The sequence below is a fragment of the Chiloscyllium punctatum genome, chromosome 7 (genome assembly GCF_047496795.1).
Source record: "Chiloscyllium punctatum isolate Juve2018m chromosome 7, sChiPun1.3, whole genome shotgun sequence".
In the NCBI taxonomy this organism is placed as follows: domain Eukaryota; kingdom Metazoa; phylum Chordata; class Chondrichthyes; order Orectolobiformes; family Hemiscylliidae; genus Chiloscyllium; species Chiloscyllium punctatum.
The window spans coordinates 113,665,391-113,687,232 of NC_092745.1; the positions used below are offsets into that span (position 1 = coordinate 113,665,391).

The 21,842-nt window shown below is 40.7% G+C and overlaps 1 protein-coding gene across 2 annotated transcripts in view; it reads left to right on the forward strand.

The window, feature by feature from the left end:
- LOC140480054 (rho GTPase-activating protein 29-like) overlaps positions 1-10,587 on the forward strand; it is a 127,379-nt gene extending 116,792 nt beyond the window's left edge. For both annotated transcript variants that reach the window (XM_072574618.1, XM_072574620.1), the window contains 3 exons: positions 1,147-1,453; positions 3,661-3,769; positions 4,363-10,587. In XM_072574618.1, the coding sequence (XP_072430719.1) occupies positions 1,147-1,453; positions 3,661-3,769; positions 4,363-5,243 (1,297 nt within the window). In that variant the 3' untranslated portion in view covers positions 5,244-10,587. The remainder of the gene's footprint in view (positions 1-1,146; positions 1,454-3,660; positions 3,770-4,362) is intronic.
- The last annotated feature ends 11,255 nt before the right edge of the window (positions 10,588-21,842 follow it).

Below are 21,842 nucleotides of genomic sequence, written 5' to 3' on the forward strand. Positions count from 1 at the left end.
ATCAGAATATAGGGACGTTCCTGAAATTGAATACAACCTCCTTTGTCCGATTTTAGGCAAACACAGTATAGCAATCAATAAGAATAAATTTTCTTCAACCAAAAAGAACCTATGTATGCTTCCTTAGTTGGCATAGCATATACAGTGTATAAAAGAATATTGAATTGAAAACAACTGTGGGTTTACCTTGAAGTTGTAGAAAATAGGTCACTTGTGTATCAGGTCAGAAGTTACAATCTCCAACAAGAGAGACTCTAACCATCATACCTTGACATTCAATGACAATATCATTGTTGCATCCCCATTGTCAACATCCTGGCGTTACCATTGGCCAGACACTGAACTGTAATAACTGTGGCTACAAGACCAGGTTAGAGGTTAGGAATCCTACAGCAAGTAACTTGCCACCTGACTCACTGAAGCCTAACCACCGTTTTTAAGGTATAAGTTATGAGTGTGATGAAGTGTGTCCCACTTGGCTGGACAAGAGCAGCTCCAACAACATTCTTTAAGCTTAACCATCTAGTGGAAAGCAGTCCATTGAATTAGCACCACAACTACAACAGTTACTTCCTCTGCTGCTGTACAGCAACGGCAGTATGCACCATCTGCAAGTCGCACTGAAGAAATCACCAAAGCTCATCAGACAACATCTTCCAAACCCATGATCACTACCATTGGAAAGACAAAGGCAACAGATACATAGGAACATGACTACCTCCAAGTTCACTTCCAAGTCACTCACCATTCTGACTTGGAAATATAGTGATATTCCTTCACTGCCACTGGGTTCAATTCCTGGAAATCTCCTAAACAACATGAGTGTACCTACACCATATGAATGGTGCTAATTCAAGAAGGCAGCTCACCATTGCCACTTCAAGGACAATTAGGAGAAGATAATAACTGTTGGCAAAGCCCAAATTTCCTAAATGAATAAATTAAGTTGACTGACTCTTCTTTTAATCACCCTGAATCTCCCACCATTACAAAAACAATGAAAATACTAAATCAATTTTGTAGCTTATTAAGCTTACTTCTAATTTACAAGTTAATAAAAGTAATGTGTTTTGTTCTATTAACCATACAATGGATAAGTGGCCTCCAACATGAGAAACATCATGCATTTGCGTTGTTATTCAACAGGGTGGCAGAGAAAGAAGAAGAAAATAAAATGTCAGCGAGCAACCTCGGAATTATTTTTGGGCCTACACTTATACGACCAAGGCAAACTGATGCCACTGCATCATTATCTTCTCTTGTTGATTATCCATATCAGGCTCAAATGGTGAAGCTATTTATAACTCACTATGAAAAAATATTTGTTTCTTCATTAACTCCATTGCCATCAGGAACTGAAACTTTATTAGTTGATGAGAAAGACAAGATTATGTCTTCGTCACAGGAAGAAGATTTCACAGAAAACAAAGATTATCCAAGAACTAACAAAGAGGTATGTGTTGGTTAACAGAAAAATCATTAAATTTGAAATGTAGAAAATTTGTGCCAGAGGAGGCCACTTGGCCTATTGTGTTCATACCAGCCCAAAAAAAACCATACAGCCTAATTCCACTTTCCACTCAGTGCACAACGCTATAGATTACAACATTCCAAGTGCATAGCCAATATATTTTTAAAATGCACTTAGTGCTTCTGTCTTTAACACCCCTGCCAGTGAGTTCCAGACACCTACCCACCTTCTACCTTTTTGCCAGTTACTTTGATTTGGAAATGCCTATATCATTACTGATCTTTATGTGAAGGAAATGACTCCTAGCATTATACAGTACAGAAAAGGCCCTTCAGCCTTCTTCCTATCCACTATATTTAGACCTGTTATGATTTTTTACTTCATTTAAATCTCTCTTCAGCCTTTTCAGTTCTAAAGAAAACAGGCACAGACTATGCAATCTTCTCTCTAGTACAATCACATCCTTCCTAATGGTGATCAAACTGTATGCAGTACCCAAACTGTGACCTAACTAGTGTTTTATATAGTTTTAGCATAACCTCCCAGCTCTTATACTCTAGGCCTTAAGCAATAAGAGAAAATATCTCGTTTGTCTCTTTGATCACTTTATGTACCTGACCTGGTAACTTTAGGAATCCATGCACATGCACTCCGAGATCCTTCTGGTCCTTTATGCATCCTATTATTTATTTTGTATTCTCTTGCTTTGTTAACAATTCCCAAACATATGATGTCACATCTCATGATTGCATTCCATTTGTCACATTTCTTCCCACCTGATGAGTCCATTGATATTTTATTGCTTATTAGCTTTCTCCTCCAATATCAAACACACAACCAATATTTGTATGATCTTCAGACTTCTTAATCGCACCCCTACAATTAAGTCTAAATCATTGCTATGTATTACCACAAACCGCAAGGGATCTAATATTGAACCTTGTGGAATTTTATTGGAAACAACCTCCCAAACACACAAAGAGCAGCTGTTGATAAATATTCTTTATTTCATGCCACTGAATCAATTTTAGATCCAATTTGCCCTAGGTTCCCATGGCCTCTTAATTTTATGACCTATCTACCATTTGGAACCTGTCAAAAACCTTGCTAAAATCCATGCAGACTATCCCAGTATCATCAAATTGCTGTCATACCTGCTCTGCTTAATTTCCTCTTGAGGTCATAATAACAGAGTAAGGGGTCACGTTTAAGACAGATGAATAGGAATTTCTTCTCTGCGCATAGTGAATTTGTGGAATTTTTGCCATGGAAAGCTATAGAGTATATTAAGTTCATTAAGTATATTCAAGACTGAGATAGACAGTCAGATTTGTAATCAATAAGGAAATTGAGGGTTATGTGTAAAAGGCAGGAAAGTGGAGTTCCAGAATCAGATCAGCCATGATCTCATTGAATGAAGAGCAGATTCAATGGACTGAAAATATTTTCAATTTTTTTTTAACCTGAATATTTGTACAAAATTAATTTTTAAAAATGGAGATATTCATAGAGGTCTACAGCACAGAGAAAGGCACTCTGGTTCATCTTTGCTAGTCACAAACAAGTACCTAACTATTCTAATCCCATTTTCCAGCACTTGGCCTAAAGCCATGTGTCTCAAGTACAGAGCTAGATACTTATCAAATTCTGTGAGGGTTGCTGCCTTTACCACCATTACAAGCAGTGAGATCCAGGTTCCCACCACCCTTTGGGTGAAAAAGATTTTCCTCACATCCCTCCTAAATCCCTGCCCCTTACCTTAAATCCATGTCAACCCCACACCACCACCCCAACGCGTGTGCCCACCCCCCAGGCACTTAGTCTCCTCTGCTCCAAGGAAAACATCTACAATCTATTCAAACTCTCTTCATAGCTAAAACTCTCCAACCCAGACAACATTCTGGCAAATTTCCTCTGCACCTTCACCAGTGCAATCAGATCCCCCTATACAGTATGGATTCCAGAACTGCCACAGTAGTCTTGTTGTGGCTAACCAATGTTAACACAGTTCCAGCATTTCCCTGCTCTGAAGTTTCCCATATCCCACCTTAAACATTCCATCTGTTCCTCTTGTTACCTTAAGATGTTGGTGAACTTGCACTCTTGTTGCAGAAGCAGTGTTTTGTTTTCAGTTATGTCATAATACCACTCTAATTTGCAAATGTAACAGTAATATATTTTGTTGGCAGGGTTTTGGATTATCAGGAAGCGAAAATGAGTCTTCAGAAATAGTTGCTTCCAATGATATCCTAAATGAGGAGAAGGATCAAAAATCCAACAGAAAATGCAGTGAATCAGGTTTGTAGCTTGACATTTTTTAACTGTTGTGCAAAAGCAAAACATTGATGATGCTAGAAAATATTGGAAATGCTGAGCAGTATTTCTTGTTTGTGCGTAAAAGTATGATGACTGCTTTTGAAATTTTAGACAGTTAACAAGTAAAGATAAGTATTGCAACTCAGTATTTTCAAATTAATTTGATTATTGAGAAAATTTTAAATAAGGGACTATAACATCAAACTGCAGTCATATTGTTGTCATGTTTGTGAGAAGCTTGTTTCGCAGTTATTATGCAATACTTAGAAAAGACAGATACTAAATATGTGTCAGGCTTGACTCAGTATTAACATTTTCACCTCTTAATCAGAATGTTGTGGGTTCAAACTCCACTTGTGAGATCTGAGCACATTTGACCCACCCAGCACCATAACGAAGTAACAATTTTTAGGTTGTCATTTAAAAAAAAGTTGTATACTCTGATTCTTGATTGTTAGTCACTAAAATCATGGACATACTTAATTTAGCTTAATCTTCATGAAATCATTGTTATGAGTACTTTTAACCATCTAACTTATGTAACAGTTCAGGTCTTAATGTCTCTCTCAATGCAGAAGATCCTGTTGAATTGCTGAAAAGTCTACAAAATCCACAAAAAGCAGATGTGCCCAAGTTCAGCAAGTTGACATCATTTGAGAAACCTAGTCAACAACCTATTAAAGTCCATATGCGACCTCCCAGGTTGAAACCAGTTATTCCAAGACCTGCCAGCTTGCCTGTTCCTGAAGTCATGATTTCCTACTCACTAAATGACAAAACTTCAAAAGGATGCAACAATACAAGCAGTGAAAAGGATTCTATTATTGAGGAAGTACCAGAAATGAAAAGTCCATCTCGTGCACCTACATGCTGCAGGCATTCATACTATGATAGCCAATCTTTACGTAGAACATGGGACAAACAGTATAAATATTATGATGTAACTCAGAAGACAGCTATGATTATGGCAAATGTTGCTCCAGAAAACAAAACCAATGACAATGTTTTCTCGCCATCCCTTAACTATAGTACTAGCAATAGCTTTGCAAGTAGTTTACTTCCTAATAAGCCATATGCAGTGACTGCGAAGCCATTAAGGACCACTAAGACTGATAGCAATTCATTAGAGTCTCCCGCCATTTACGTATTTCGTCCTCCAAGGACCTTGCAGCCGCCACCTGATACTTTTTACAAACCTCCTTCTAATACTATCAGGCATCCTGGAGACGCTTTGCCCAAACCTGTTGCAGCATTAACTGATTCCTCTGATTCTGTAAAAGGTGGGAATGGAATATTTAATCCTATAGAAGATAATGAAAATGATATAGCAAAGAAAATGGCAAATCCACCAAGTCCAGCCAAAGAAGGCCAAGGAGAAAAAAAACTGACATTTCAAAGACTACGATCGAAACGCATTCCACCAGACTTTGAAAACAGAGAGGCCTATTTTGTCTAAGGACCAATTGCCTGAAGTTCTGGTGTTACTCTACCAAGTTACCTTTTCACATATTGAGAAGTGTTTTATTTTTCTAAATTGAGGGAAATGTGCCATGATACAACCCAGAAACACAACTTTAACCATTAAACTTCACCTCAAGGTACATCTTGCGTTCCTCGAGGTCAAGCTTCTCCAACACATGGCTTACAGGTCACATTGCAATCAACTAAGAAGACTTATTAACCAAACCACTCTGGGAAATTTAACTGGAAGATTTTTTTAAGGAGTTGCTGCTCCATTCAAAGTTTGGTTCTCTTTGTATGCTGTTAATTGGTTCAGGTTGAACTTATTAGCATTGGCTGCCAGAGATAAATTGTCTGTTTGGAGGAGCTGTGCAATGTAATCAGTTTCTTTCCACTCTAGGTCTGATAACTCCATAGGATCAAGGCTCAAGAAGTTTTCAGGGAGACACTGGCTTGGAGGAAATTAGAGTGGGTGAGCAGTTTAGGATGAGAGTCTGCAGAGCTGCTAGAAGTTTGGGAGAATGAGCGTGTGTATTGTTGTGGGAGGGAGGATGGGGTTGAGAGTGGGCAGACAGTTAGGGAAGAATGAGAGTGCAGTAGGTTTGTGGAGTTTTAGTGTGCTGTTTGGATGGGTAGTTGAGACAGAGCTGAACATAGTTTGCAAAAATCTATCCTCAAAGGAGCAGTCTAAAACCAGTTTCATAAAGATTCCACCAAGGCCAACTTTTGTATGTTCTCCACCAGAGATGAACAAGGGTCAGTGTTAGTTAAATCCAACCCCTCACCCCCATCCATTTTCCTATTGACCAGAACTTGGGGCTTTTTTTTCTTCTGTCTAGCTCTGCTTAACTGAAAAGGCATAACAAACTGTTTTATTAGTTAATCCTGCAGCATGGCACTTTTGGTCGTCTTTCTTTAGTAGTTACTCATTTGAGTGATCACTTTATTAGTCATTTGCTTTCTAAAATTTTTGTTTACTATTATGGTATCCTGAAGCTTATTCTGAAATTTGTTCACCAACCACACCCCTCCACCCAACCCCAAGTGAGAGAATGTGCCCCCTCCTCCATCACTATGTGAAACTATTGGATGACCCTGCTCTAGGTAGCTGTATATTAACATATGTCTTGGAATTTTTTAATATATTTCTAAAACTACTCTAGCGTTCTAACAAAAGCTGAACTAGTTAGTCTGAGATATTGATATAGAGTTTTAAATAGTTGATTTTAAATTCTGAAGTAATATACAAGTAAAAATGTATAGTTACACAGTAAAATTAGATAGTTGCTAAAATACATAGCACATTTTAAGTAGCCATACTTGATGGCAATAGTAAATGATAGTAATAGATTTTTTTTGTAATCATCCAAAGTCTTACAAGCTTTGCATTCTCTACTGCCATTCTTAATTGTGCAATCAAAACTTACTATAGCAATCTTTAAGAACTGCATAAACAAGCCACAAGGTATGTTCCTTAATGTACAAAATGTTGAAATATTTCCATATTAATGTTTTATCCATATATGATAAACGGAGACGTTCGAAGTGCAAAACTTGTAGTCTTTACTCTGTATTGAAATATATAGTCTAGTCAGTGACCAAAATGATGTTCTCATTAGGGACTGTGTCTTAAAATGTGAATTGGAACAATATTACCTTTTTAATTTGTGCTTCAGTTTATTATTTATATATGTTCATTTTGCATATATGTTTTTGTTTACATTACCTTTTACACAAGACACTAAGCTATATTAAAGCAAACATATTAATTCTTGTATATTAAGTGTATTGCGTTGAAAAAGTCTTAACCTTTGGAAAGTTGCCTTATGTAATTTATTAAAATCTAGGTTTTATATACTGTATGTATATTCTATAAATGCTACATATATGTAAACTAACTGGATACAATCATTTAAGACAATGCTGAACTTTTTCTGTTTTCTTTCATTGTTGTACTAGTCATGCTTTTACTTGGATGACCTAAGCGTAAGGATATGTCATAGTGTAAATCAACATTGTTTCACATCAGTGTTTGTATTGACATCCAAGAATGTCTCAGCGTTTCTGCTTTGCATTTGTATGTTGCAGTGTTTTATAGGAAATTTTTTGCCAGTGATGCACTGTTCTCAGCATTCTTTCAGGTGAGAGAGATTTTTAATCTTGTGAAGATCTCAAAAGAAACAAAGGTGAAACATGGTTACTTAGACATTATGTGAACATTTTGGTGTATTTAGTGATGCTTTCAGAATGAAGTCAGGTTGTTTTTTTCTGTCTTAATTATTCTGCCATATATTATACCATTATACAGTATTGGAAATTCTGAACCATTGCCTCTTTCTGTGGCAGTAGATCATAATAAATGTTGTTTTTAGTTCCTGGAATGCTTACTGGTGAAACCAAAGCTCAATGATATAGTGATTACCATATGCATTAAATGCTTTCTCTACCACACACCTCAACATGGAAAACCAATTAAGTTGGATGCCAGCAATATGGCACAATTTTGAAGAAGAATGGGAATGTTATCCCTAATTTCCTTACCAATATTTGTCCTTCAGTTACCATCTTTCATTGAAAGAAATGTAGTAGTTATAGCAGTGCTGTTTGTGGGAGCTTAGTCTACAAATTAGCTGTTACATTTCCTGTATTGCAGCAGAGACTACACTTCAATGGTACTTCACTGCTTGTAAAGTACTGTGAGACATCAGTAATCATGAAAGCCGCTCTAAAGTGTCTTTTTTGTCCTTTTTGGTTCCAACACATCCAGCATATGATCACAAATTAGGAGTTGAGTAATGTGCAGACTCTAGATGAATCATTAAAACATTGACCAGATTCAATACTGCTGAAAACAATATAGTCAAGCTAAGTAATCATTTGGTAGTACAGAACTGGAGTGTTACTGATAAAATATGCATTTTGTGGAAAGTTTTCATCTTGCATACATCTGCACATTTTGCAAGGATATGAATCAGTGGCAAAATCAACATTTATACTGCATGAGAGGAGACTGTGTGCATTGTTTGGCAATTGGACCATTCTAAAGAAAAATTATATGAGTCAGAATGTTAACTCTGTTTCTCACTTCACAGATTTTCGTAAGACATAGAAACAGAAGTAGGCCATTCAACTCCTCAAGCTTCCCCTTATTATGGCTTAAAATCATAGCTGATCTGTGTGTAGCTTTAACTCCATTTTCAAACCTACCCCACATCATAACCCTTGATTTCCACACAATCATAAGATATGAGAGTAGAATTAGATCAATCAGCCCATTGAATCTGCTGCGCTATTCAATCATGGCTGATATGCTTCTCAGTCCCATTTTCCTGTAACCCTGGATCCTCTTAAAAATCTAGGTATCCCTGTCTTAAATACAATCAATGACTTGATTTTCACAGCCTTCAGCAATGACTTCCACAGATTCCCACAGTCTGGCTGAAGAAATTTTCTTCATCTCCGTTCTAAAGGTTTGACCCTTCATTCTGAGGCTGTGCCATTGAGGCCTGATCTCTCTTACTAGTGGGAGCATCTTCTCCATGTCCACTCCACCCAGGCTTCTTATAGTCTGTAATTTCCAATTAGATTCCTCCTCATCCTTCTGAACTATACCCAGGGTCCTCAATTGCTTCTTGTATAAGAAGCCCTTCATTCTAAGGATCATTCTCCTCCAATTCCAGTACATCCTTGATTAGACACAGGGCCCAAAACTACTCTCAATATTCCAAATGTGGTCTGACTAGACCTATATACAGCCTCAAAGTAACTTTCTGCTCTTGTACTCTAGAAGGAAAATTCCAAAATCTGGTGACCCTCTTTAAAGAAAAAAATTCCTTCTCATTTCTGTCTTACATGAGACACCACTTAAACTCTGTCCCCTCAGAGCATTCCAGCATCCACCCAATCAAGATCAGAATCGTACATTTCAGTAAAATCACTTTTTGTTCTTCTAAATTCCATTGAGGAGAGAAAAAGCATTTAACTTCTCCTTAGTTGGTGACCCTTTTCACTCAGTCCATTCCTGAGATAAACTTGTCAAAACTATTTTTAATTTAGTTATATCCCTAAGTAAAGAGTAAAAATGTTTACACAATACCCCAGATGCAGTCTTACAAAGCCCTGTACAGCTATAGCAAAGTTCCTTATTTTAATAGTCCATTTTACAATAATATGGCATTATTCTATTTGCATGCTAGCTTTTTGTGATTCATACACCGTAGAAGGTAAGAGCAGATATGGGCCATTCATCCACTTGAGTCTTCTCCGCCACGCTACATTATCGGGACTTGCCTGTATTAGAGCCATCGAGATGTACAGCACGGAAACCGACCCTTCTGTCCAACTCATATATGCTGACCAGATAGCCCAACTTGATCTAGTCCCATCTGCCAGCACCCAGCCCATATCCCTCCAAATCATTCCTATTCATATACCTATCCAGATGCCTTTTTAAATGGTGCAATTGTACCAGCCACCACCACTTCCTCTGGCAGCCCATTCCACACACGCACCACCCTCCAGCATTCTGGATTTTGGCAAGTGGACTCTGGCAGATATATTAACATGGAGAATGCATTTATCCACACCACTCTGAACTTTGAATACTTCAGTCAGATCTCCTTTCAACCTTCAAGTCTGTCTTCATAACAGAAATTCAGTATTCCTTGAACCTTGTTAGAATCATACCTAGCAATAAGATGTAAAAGCAGAAGTAGGTTATTTAATACATCAGTTTTGTTCATCTGTCTTTACTCAGTTTGAATATAATTAACAACCCAGAAGATGCTTGTCGTTCTTGGAGATTATCACCTCAGCCCAGGACATCAATACATGAGCTCTCCAATGTTGTATCTCAGGATCAACCATCATGATGTGTGGCAAATGCCCTTAGCAACTTTTATAGATGCATCATTGAGACCACTCTGTCTGGATGTATCATTACCTGGTATGGCAACTGTACCATTCAAGATCGGACACAGTTACAGAGAGTGGTGAACTCGGCCTAGACAATCACAAAGGCCAACCTCCCATCTGTAGAATCCATCTACCAGACCCACTGTCAAGGAAAGGCCGCCAACATTCTCAGAGATCCATCCCCCCGACAATGTTTTCCTACAACCTCTACCATCGAGGAGAAGGTACAGAATTCTGAACACATGCTGGTTCGAAACCAGTTTCTACCCTACTGTTGTTAGAATACTGAATGGACTCACAAAGTCTTAACTTTCGCCTGTACCAGTGTTTCTTTTTTTTTGCTGCTGTTTACCTATTATTTATGCTACTTTGTGAATCTGGCTATATTGCTCACAAGACAAAGCTTTTCACTGTGCCTCGGTACATGTGACAATAAATTCAATTCAATTCATCAGCTGCTTCGTTACTGACCTTCCATCCTTAAGTCATAGGTAGGGACATTTAGAGTCAAAGAAGTGTACAACACAGAAACACCCTTCGGTCCAACTCGTCCCATGCAGACCGGCAAATCTAGTCGCATATGCCAGCACTTGTCCCATATCCCTCGAAACCCTTCCTATTCATATACCCATCCAGATGCCTTTTAAAAGTTGTAATTGTACCAGCCTCCACCACTTCCTCTGGCAGCTCATTCCATAAACACACCACCTTCTGTGTGAAAAAGTTGCCGTTTTAGGCCCCTGTTAATTTTTTTTCCCCGTCACACCCTAAACCTATGCTGTCCAGTTCTGGACACCCGAAATAACCCTGTCTATTTACCCTAACCATGCCCCTCATGATTTTATACACCTCTATAAGGTTACCCCTCAGCCACTGACACTCTAAGGAAAACAGCCCCAGCCTATTCAGCCTCTCCCTATAGTTAAAATCCTCCCAACCTGGCAACATCCATGTACATCTTTTCTGAGCCCTTTCAAGTCTCACAACATCCTTCTGATAGGAGAGAGACCAGAACTGAACGCAATATTCTAAAAGTTGCCTAACCAGTTGTCCTGTACAGTTGCAACATGACTTCATTCGGCAACACTCCCCAGGGCCATACCATTAAGTGTATAACTCCTTCACATCTGTCTTCACTGGAGAAGACACAAGCAATCTCCCAGAGGTAGTAGTGGTTGAAGGACCTGAACTGATGGGAATTTATATTTGCCAGGAATTGGTGTTGGAGAGACTGTTAGGTCTGAAGGCTGATAAGTCCCCGGGACCTGATGGTCTACATCTCAGGGTACTGAAGGAGGTGGCTCTAGAAATCGTGGATGCATTGGTGATCATTTTCCAATGTTCTATAGATTCAGGATCAGTTCCTGCGGATTGAAGGGTGGCTAATGTCCCACTTTTTAAGAAAGGAGGGAGAGAAAAAGGGAATTATAGACCAGTTAGTCTGACCTCAGTGGTGGGAAAGATGCTGAAGTCAATTATAAAGGATGAAATTATGACACATCTGGATAGCAGTAACAGGATAGATCAGAGTCAGCATGGATTTATGAAGGGGAAATCATGCTTGACTAATCTTCTGGAATATTTTGAGGATGTAACTCTGAAGATGGACAAGGGAGATCCAGTGGATGTAGTGTACCTGGACTTTCAGAAAGCCTTTGATAAAGTCCCACATAGGAGGTTAGTGAGCAAAATTAGGGCGCATGGTATTGGGGGCCAAATACTCTCTTGGATTGAAAATTGGTTGGCTGACATGAAACAAAGAGTAGTGATAAATGGCTCCCTTTCGGAATGGCAGGCGGTGACCAGTGGGGTACCGCAGGGATGAGTGCTGGGACTGCAGCTTTTTACATTATACATTAATTATATAGGTGATGGTATTAAAAGTAATATTAGCAAACTTGCTGATGATACAAAGCTGGGTGGAAAGGTGAAATGTGAGGAGGATGTTAGGAGCTTACAGGGTGACCTGGACAGACTAGGTGAGTGGACAGATGCATGGCAGATGCTGTTTAGTGTGGATGAATGTGTGGTTATCCACTTTGGTGGCAGGAACAGGAAGGCAGATTACTACCTAAATGGAGTCAAGTTAGGTAAAAGGGTAGTACAACGAGATGAAGGTGTTCTTGTACATCAGTCAATGAAAGCAAACATGCAGGTACAACAGGCAGTGAAGAAAGCTAATAGCATGCTGGCCTTCATAACAAGAGGAATTGAGTATAGAAGCAAAAAGGTTCTTCTGCAGCTGTACAGGGCCCTGGTGAGATCGCACCTGGAATATTAGATTAGATTACTTACAGTGTGGAAACAGGCCCTTCGGCCCAACAAGTCCACACCGCCCCGCCGAAGCGCAACCCACCCATACCCCTACATCTACCCCTTACCTAACACTACGGGCAATTTAGCATGGCCAATTCACCTGACTTGCACATCTTTGGACTGTGGGAGGAAACCGGAGCACCCGGAGGAAACCCATGCAGACACGGGGAGAACGTGCAAACTCCACACAGTCTGAGGCGAGAATTGAACCCGGGTCTCTGGCACTGTGAGGCAGCAGTGCTAACCACTGTGCCACCGTGCCGCCCATATTTTGTGCAGTTTTGGTCTCCAAATTTGAGGAAAGACATTCTGGCTATTGAGGGAGTGCAGCGTAGGTTCACGAGGTCAATTCCCGGAATGGTGGGACTATCTTACGTTGAAAGATTGGAGCGACTGGGCTTGTATACCCTTGAGTTTAGAAGGCTGAGAGGGGATCTGATTGAGACGTATAAGATTATTAAAGGATTGACACTCTGGAGGCAGGAAGCATGTTTCCGCTGATGGGTGAGTCCCGAACCAGAGGACACAGTTTAAAAATAAGGGGTAGGCCATTTAGAACAGAGTTGAGGAGAAACTTCTTCACCCAGAGAGTGGTGAGTGTGTGGAATGCTCTGCCCCAGAAGGCTGTGGAGGCCCAGTCTCTGGATACTTTCAAGAAAGAGTTGGATAGAGCTCTTAAGGATAGTGGAATCAAGGGTTATGGGGATAAGGCAGGAACAGGATACTGATTGAGGATGATCAGCCATGATCATAATGAATGGTGGTGCTGGCTCAAAGGGCAGAATGGCCTACTCCTGCACCTATTGTCTGTTGTCATGTTCTGATTTGCCTTTCCAAAATGCAGCACCTCACATTTATGTACCAATTGAGGAATTTGCAACAGCAACAGTATTTGATGGTTGGCAGTTATAGGAAAGGGAGAGAGTTTCAGATACAGTCACATAGATGGGTTAACTCCAGGAAAGATAAGAGAAGTAGGCACCTAGGGCAGGAGTCTTTTGTGGATGTACCCATTTCAAACAGGTATGCTGTTTTGGAAAATGTAGGGGGTGATGGATTCTCAGGGGAACGTAGCACGAATAGCCAAGTTTCTGGTATTGAGACTGGCTCTAATGCAACGAGGGGTACGTCGGCTTCCAATAGATCAATTGTGTTGGGGATTCTGAAGTCTGAGGTACAGACTGATGTTTCTGTGGCCAGCAGCGAAAAAGCAGAATGGTGTGTTGCTTCCCTGGTGCCAGGATCAAGGATGTATTGTAGTGGGTGCAGAATGTTCTCAGGGGGGAGGAGAGGTCAGCAAGAGGTCATTGTCTACATTGGAATCAACGATATAGGAAGGGAAAAAGTTGAGATTCTGCAGGAAGATTATAGAGAGTTAGGCAGAAACTTAAAAAGGAGGTCGGAGTACTTCCAGTGCTATGAATTAGTGAGGGCAGGAATAGGAGGATAGAGCAGATGATTGCATGGCTGAGGAGCTGGTGTTTGGGAGAAGGATTCACATTTTTGGATCATTGGAATCTTTTAGGGTAGAAGTGACCTGTACAAGAAGGATGGATTGCATCTAAATTGGAAGGGGACTAATATACTGGCAGGGAAATTTGATAGAGCTGCTTGGGAGGATTTAAACTAGTAAACTGGAGGGGAGTGGGACCCAGGGAGATAATGAGGAAAGAAATTAATCTGAGACTGCTACAGTTGAGAACAGAAGCGAGTCAAACAGTCAGGGCAAGCAGGGACAAGGTAGGACTAACAAATTAAACTGCATTTATTTCAATGCAAGGGGCCTAACAGGGAAGGTAGATGAACTCAGGGCATGGTTAGGAACATGGGACTGGGATATGATAGCAATTACAGAAACATGGCTCAGGGATGGGGCAGGACTGGCAGCTTAATGTTCCAGGATACAAATGCTACAAGAAGGATAGAAAGGGAGGCAAGAGAGGAGGGGGAGTGACATTTTTGATAAGGGATAACATTACAGCTGTGCTGAGGGAGGATGTTCCCGGAGATACATCCAGGGAAGTTATTTGGGTGGCACTGAGAAATAAGAAAGGGATGATCACCTTATTGGGATTGTATTATAGACCCCCCCAATAGTCAGAGGGAAATTGAGAAACAAACTTATAAGGAGATCTTAGCTATCTGTAAGAATAATAGGTTGGTTATGGTAGGGGATTTTAACTTTCCAAACGTAAACTGGAATTGCCATAGTGTTAAGGGTTTAGATGGAGGGGAATTTGTTAAGTGTGTACAAGACAATTTTCTGATTCAGTACATGGATGTCCCTACTAGAGAAGGTGCAAAACTTGACTTACTCTTGAGAAATAAGGCAGGGCAGGTGACTGAGGTGTCAGTGGGGGAGCACTTTGGGGCCAGTGACCATAATTCTATAAGATTTAAAGTAGTGATGGAAAAGGATAGACGAGATTTAAAGTTCTAAATTGGAGAGAGGCCAATTTTGACGGTATTAGGTAAAAACTTTCGAAAGCTGGTTGGAGGCAAATGTTTGCAAGTAAAGGGACGGCTGGAAGATGGGAAGCCTTCAGAAATGAGATAATGAGAATCCAGAGAACGTATATTCCTGTCAGGGTGAAAGGAAAGGCTGGTAGGTATAGGGAATGCTGGATGACTAAAGTAATTGAGGGTTTGGTTAAGAAAAAGAAGGAAGCATATGTAAGGTATAGACAGAAAAGATCGAGTGAATCCTTAGAAGAGTGTAAAGGCAGTAGGAGTATACTTAAGAGGGAAATCAGGAGGGCAAAAGGGGGACATGAGACAGCTTTGGCAAATAGAATTAAGGAGAATCCAAAGGGTTTTTACAAATACATTAAGGACAAAAGGGTAACTAGGGAGAGAATAGGGCCCCTCAAAGATCAGCAAGGTGGCCTTTGTGTGGAGCCACAGAAAATGGGGGAGATACTAAATGAATATTTTGCATCAGAATTTACTGTAGAAAAGGATATGGAAGATATAGACTGTAGGGAAATAAATGGTGACATCTTGCAAAATGTCCAGATTACAGAGGAGGAAGTGCTGGATGTCTTGAAATGCATAAAGGTGGATAAATCCCCAGGACCTGATCAGGTGTACCCGAGAACTCTGTGGGAAGCTAGAGAAGTGATTGCTGGGCCTCTTGCTGAGTTATTTGTATCATTGATAGTCACAGGTGAGGTGCTGGAGGAATGGGGGTTGGCAAATGTGGTGCCACTGTTTAAGAAGGATGGTAAGGACAAGCCAGGGAATTACAGACCAGTGAGCCTGACCTCGGTGGTGGGCAAGTTGTTGGAGGGAATCCTGAGGGACAGGATGTACATGAATTTGGAAAGGCAAGGACTGATTAGGGATAGTCAACATGGCTTTATGCGTGGGAAATCATGTCTCACAAACTTCATTGAGTTTTTTGAAGAAGTAACAAAGAGGATTGATGAGGCAGAGTGGTAGATGTGATCTATATGAACTTCAGTAAGGCATTTGACAAGGTTCTCCATGGGAGACTGATTAGCAAGGTTAAATCTCATGGAATACAAGGAGAGCTAGCCATGTGATCCAGAACTGGCTCAAAGATAGAAGACAGAGGGTTATAGTGGAGGGTTGTTTTTTCAGACTGGAGGCCTGTGACAGTGGAGTGCCACAAGGATCGGTGCTGGGTCCTTGACTTTTTGCCATTTACATAAATGATTTGGATGCGAGCATAACAGGTACAATTAATAAGTTTACAGATGACACCAAAATTGGAGGCGTAGTGGACAGCGAAGAAAGTTACCTCAGATTACAAAAGGTTCTTGACCAGATGGGTCAATGGGCTGAGAAGTGGCAGATGGAGTATAATTCAGATAAATGCAAGGTGCTCCATTTTGGGAAAGCAAATCTTAGCAGGACTTATATACTTAATGGTAAGGTCCTAGGGCGTGTTGCTGAACAAAGAGACCTTGCAGTGCAGGTTCATATCTCCTTGAAAGTGGAGTCGCAGGTAGATAGGATAGTGAAGAAGGCATTTGGTATGCTTTCCTTTATTGGTCAGAGTATTGAGTACAGGAGTTGGGAGGTCATGTTGCGGCTGTACAGGACATTGGTTAGGCCACTGTTGGAATATTGCGTCCAATTCTGGTCTCCTTCCTATCGGAAAGATGTTGTGAAACTTGAAAGGGTTCAGAAAAGATTTACAAGGATGTTGCCAGGGTTGGAGGATTTGAGCTGTAGGGAGAGGTTGAACAGGCTGGGGCTGTTTTCCCTGGAGCATTGGAGGCTGAGGGGTGATCTTATAGAGGTTTACAAAATTATGAAGGCATGGACAGGGTAAATAGACAAAGTCTTTTCCCTGGGGTCGGGGAGTCCAGAACTAGAGGGCATAGGTTTAAGGTGAGAGGGTAAAGATATAAAAGAGACCTAAGGGGCAACCTTTTCATACAGATAGTGTTGCGTGTATGGAATGAGGTGCCAAAGGAAGTGGTGGAGGCTGGTACAATTGCGACATTTAAGAGGGATTTGGATGGGTTTATGAATAGGTAGGGTTTGGAGGGATATGGGCCGGATGCTGGCAGGTGGGACTAGATTGTGTTGGGATATCTGGTTGGCATGGACGGGTTGGACCGAAGGGTCTGTTTCCATGTTGTACATCTCTATGACTATCTGATCAAGATCCTGTTATACTCTGAGGTAACCTTCTTTGCTGTCCAGTACGCCACCAATTTTGGTGTCTTCTGCAAACTTACTACCTATACCTCCTACGTTCACATCCAAATCATTTATATAAGTGGCAAAAAGCAGTGGACCCAGCACCAATCCTTGCGAGACACCACTGGTCACAGGACTCCAGTCTGAAAGGCAACCCTCCACAACCACTCTCTGTCTTCTACTTTCGAGCCAGTTCTGTATCCAAATGGCTAGTTCTCTCTGTATTCCACTAGATGTAACCCTGCTAACCAGTCTACCACGAGGAACCTTGTCGAATGCCTGACTGAAGTCCATATGGACCACATCCCCTACTATGACCTCATCAATCCTCTTCATTACTTCCTTAAAACACTCAACTTCGTGAGATATGATTTCCCACGCACAAAGCCATGTTGACTATCCCTAATCAGTCCTTGCCTTTCCAAATACATGTACATCCTGTCCCTCAGGACTCTCTCCAACGACTTTCCTACTATGGATGTCAGGGTCACTGGTCTATAGTTCCCTTGCTTTTCTTTACCCTCTTTCTTAAATAATGGCACCATGTTAGCTAACCTCCAGTCTTTCGGCACCTCACCTGTGACTGTCGATGATACAAGTATCTCAGCAAGGGACCCAACAATCACTTCCCATGCTTCCCACAGAGCTCTAGGGTACATTCGATCAGGTCATGGGGAATTATCCACCTTTATGCATTTTACAACATCCAGCACCAACTCTTCTGTAATATGGAAATTTTTTCAAGATGTCACAATCTATTTCCCCACATTCTATATCTTCCATGCCCTTCTCCAGAGTAAACACTGATGCAAAATACTCATTTTCTCCTTCTGCAGTTCCACACATAGGCTGCCTTATTGATATTTGAGGGGCCGTATTCTCTCTCTAGTTACCTTTTTTTGTCCTTAATGTATTTATAGAATTCCTGTGGATTCTCCTTAACTCTATTTCTTGGATCTCCTTTTTCATATTCTGCCTAACTTTCTATATTCTCCCTTCAGAATTTCTATATTCTCCTTTTCCCTTCCTATTGTCATTAGTTCCAATGTGGACTATGACCTCCTGCTGGTCTTTCTCCCCTTTGAGAACATTCTGCACCCTCTCTGAGATATCCTTGATCCTGGCACCAGGGAGACAACACACCATTCTGATTTCTCACTGCTGGATGCAGAAACATCTGTCTGTGCCTCTGACTAGAAAGTCCCCTATCACAATCAATCACTTGGAACCTGACATATCCTTCATTACATTAAAGCCATGAAACTTAGCTGTTTGTGCTAAATTCCCCTGAGAGTCCATCACCCCCGACATTTTCCAAAACCACTCTTGTTTGAGATGGTGATAGCCACAGGAGACTCCTGCACACCCTCTCCTACCTTTTCTGGAGTTAATCCATCTACCTGTTTCTGCGGCTTTTCTCCCTTCCTTTAACTGCCAACGATCACACCCCATTGCTCCTGTAAATTCCTTATTGCTTCTAACTGCTGCTCCAACCGATCCATGTGATCTGATAGGATTCGCTACTAAACACTCTTCTTGCAGATATAATCACCAGTAAAATGGAAACTCTCCCTAATCTCCCACATCTGACAGGAAGAGCACATCACTCTACTAAAGGTCATCTTTCTGGATTAGTGGTGCTGGAAGAGCACAGCAGTTCAGGCAGCATCCAAGTAGCTTCGAAATCGACGTTTTGGGCAAAAGCCCTTCATCAGGAAACCTTTGCTCCTTCACAATCTACCGACCCAGAAAATAGCCCAGTTTTACAGCTCTAAAAACACTGCTCCAGGCTAACTTTGTACTTATGGTTTATATTTTTAAAATTTAATCAAGAGACAGGTCTCAATAAAGCTTATAATAAAGAAACAACCCACTTTACTCACTATTGTAGATTTAAAAGCAAGGTTATATTTAAAAATTATGCACTTATTTATTCCTGTGCTGTGAGTTCTGCCACACAGGTTCCTCCAAGGTCATCTGTGAATTTCACTGTTTGTTAATTTTTTCTAGACGCACTCCAATGTCCAGAGATACTTGAACTCAAACAGCAATGGCAGTAACTGCAGATTTTATTGCAGCATTATTTGTAATTCCTCAGATATGAAGTAGTCAGTGTCCATACTCAAAAAGACCTGGACCACTCTTCCTCTACCAACACTGCTAGAACAGCTGAGCATTTCTGATACTTTCTATTTTTAATCCAGGCTTCAATTGATGAATGGTATGTGCCAGATAATCATAATCACAGAGTACAGAAGAAGCCCTTCAGTCCATCGAGTCTGTGCTACCACTAAAAATATACTAAATCTACATTAATCCCACTTTCCAGCAGTATGTCCATAAGCTTGAATGTTCTGAGACTTCAAGTGGTCATGCGAGTCCTTTTAAGGGTTACCTGCCTCACTTATCTTCCAAGGCAGTGCATTTCAGACCTCTATCACCCAAAAGGTTTTCCTCAAATCTCTTCTAAACCTCCTGCCTTTCACCTTAAATGTGTGCCTCCTTGTTATTGGCCTTTCAACTAAGAAGAAGAGCTGTTTTTTCCCTCAAATCTTATACACCACTAACAGGTCCTCCTCAACCTTCTCTGTTCGAAAGAAAATAACCTGAGTTTATCCAGCCTCTCTTCATAGATAAGATGCTCCATCCCATGCAATATCCTTCCCTAGAACTGCATGCAGCGCTCCAGCTGTGGCCTGACCAAAGTCCTATACTGCTCCAACATAACCTTCCTGCACTTTTTTTTATATCCAGAAATAGTCTTACACATAACTTTATTTTTTTCCGCAAATCACCCATGATTTTTTTTTTCCATCTGTTAATGACTCCTCAAATATGAAGTAGTCTATGTCCATACTCAAAATGATCTGGAACACTCTTTCTCCATCAGTATTGTTTTTAGTTGAATATGTGCAAAGCCCATTAAGGGCAATGTAAACCATCAAAGGCTAGGAAGAAATGGAGGAGCCAACTCAAAATGGAATTGGAAGGGGAGATAAAGCACCCTACTTCCTGCAGTGTCCATCTCTCTCTGAAGGCATCGAGAGTGTTAGTGGATATTGTGTGCTCCCTCTCCATGACAACTAGGCTCAATCATACCAATGGATCTCACTGCACTTAGAATCTTGGCCTCAATTGATTAAAAGCAAGTACCTCATGCCTTCTCAACCAAGCTATTAACCTGCCCTGTAGCCATCAACAATCTGTGGTAAAAACCCTCCATTCCTCTGTGCTTCCCCTTGTCCTGACATTTATTGAGTAGTTCTTTTCTTGTTATTTCTTCCAAAGTGAATACTCATCAGGATTAAATTCCATCTGCCCATCTGACTAATCAGACCACATCCCTCTGTAATCTAAGACCTTTTCCCTCACTGACCACTACAGGCTATTCTTCGTGTCAACCGCAAACGTACTTAATCATCAACCCCACGCCCTCATCTACATCATTTATATATATGAATATGTATAGCACAAGGGACCCTGCAGTACACCACCGGACACTGGCCTCCAGTCACACAAATTACTTATTGCCATCCTCTCTGTCCTGCCATGAAGCCAATATTAGATCCAACTTACCATTGTGCTTTACCCTCCTTATCATTTTCCCATGTGGGACTTTGTCAAAAACCTAACTGAAATCCCTATAAACTACATCAACTATGCTACCTTCATCTACATACTTGGTTACCTCCTTGAAAAATTCAACTAGATTTGTTAGGCATGATGCTGACTGCCTCTGATCAAACTTTGCCTTTGCCTTCCTTCCCAATTTTCTCCAATAGTTTCCTTACCACCACTGTGAGGCTCCATTTACTGTATGTAGTTCCATGTATCTACCACCCTTCTTGAAAAGTGAAACCACGTTATCTGTCCTTCAGTCCTGTGTGACCAGAGAGGAATTTAAAATTTGGGGTCAGGGCACCTGTGATTTCCTCCCTTACTTTCCACAGCAGCGTGAGATATGACTCATCCAGAACTGGGGATGTCCACTTTTAAACCTGTCAACAACTCCATTAACTCCTCACTCTTTATATGAAACTACTCAAAAACTTTATGATCTATCATCTTCTTGAATTCTATACCTACATCCTCCTCCTGATTAACAGTAGTTGTGAAGTATCCATTCAACAATCTACCAATGTCTTTCGGCTCCACAGACCACAGACTTCTCCCTTTATCCTATTGGGCCCTACTCTTTCCCTGGTTATTCTCTTACCCTTGATTTATTTGTAGAATAGCTTGTGACTCTCCATAATTTTGCCCACTAGATTGTTTTCATGTCCACTTTTTGCTCTCCTAATTGCTTACTTAAGCTCCTCTTTCAAATTGTATTCTTTAGGGCTTCCGTTAGTTTGTTCCCTTTGCACCTGTTATACATCTCTTAAAACATGGAAACATAGAAGATAGGAGCAGGAGAAGGCCATTCAGCCCTTCGAACCTGCTCCGCCATTCATCATATTTATCATATTTATTCATCATATTTATAACGTCCAACTCAATTGCTTAATCCTGCTTTGTCCTCTTAAACTTTGATCCCATTCACCCCAAGTGCTATATCTAGCCACCTCTTGAACATATTCAATGTTTTGGCATTAGCTACTTCCTGTGGTAATGAATTCCACAGGCTCACCAGTTTTTGGTGAAGAAATGCCTCCTCATCTCCGTTCGAAATGGTCTACCTTGAATCTTT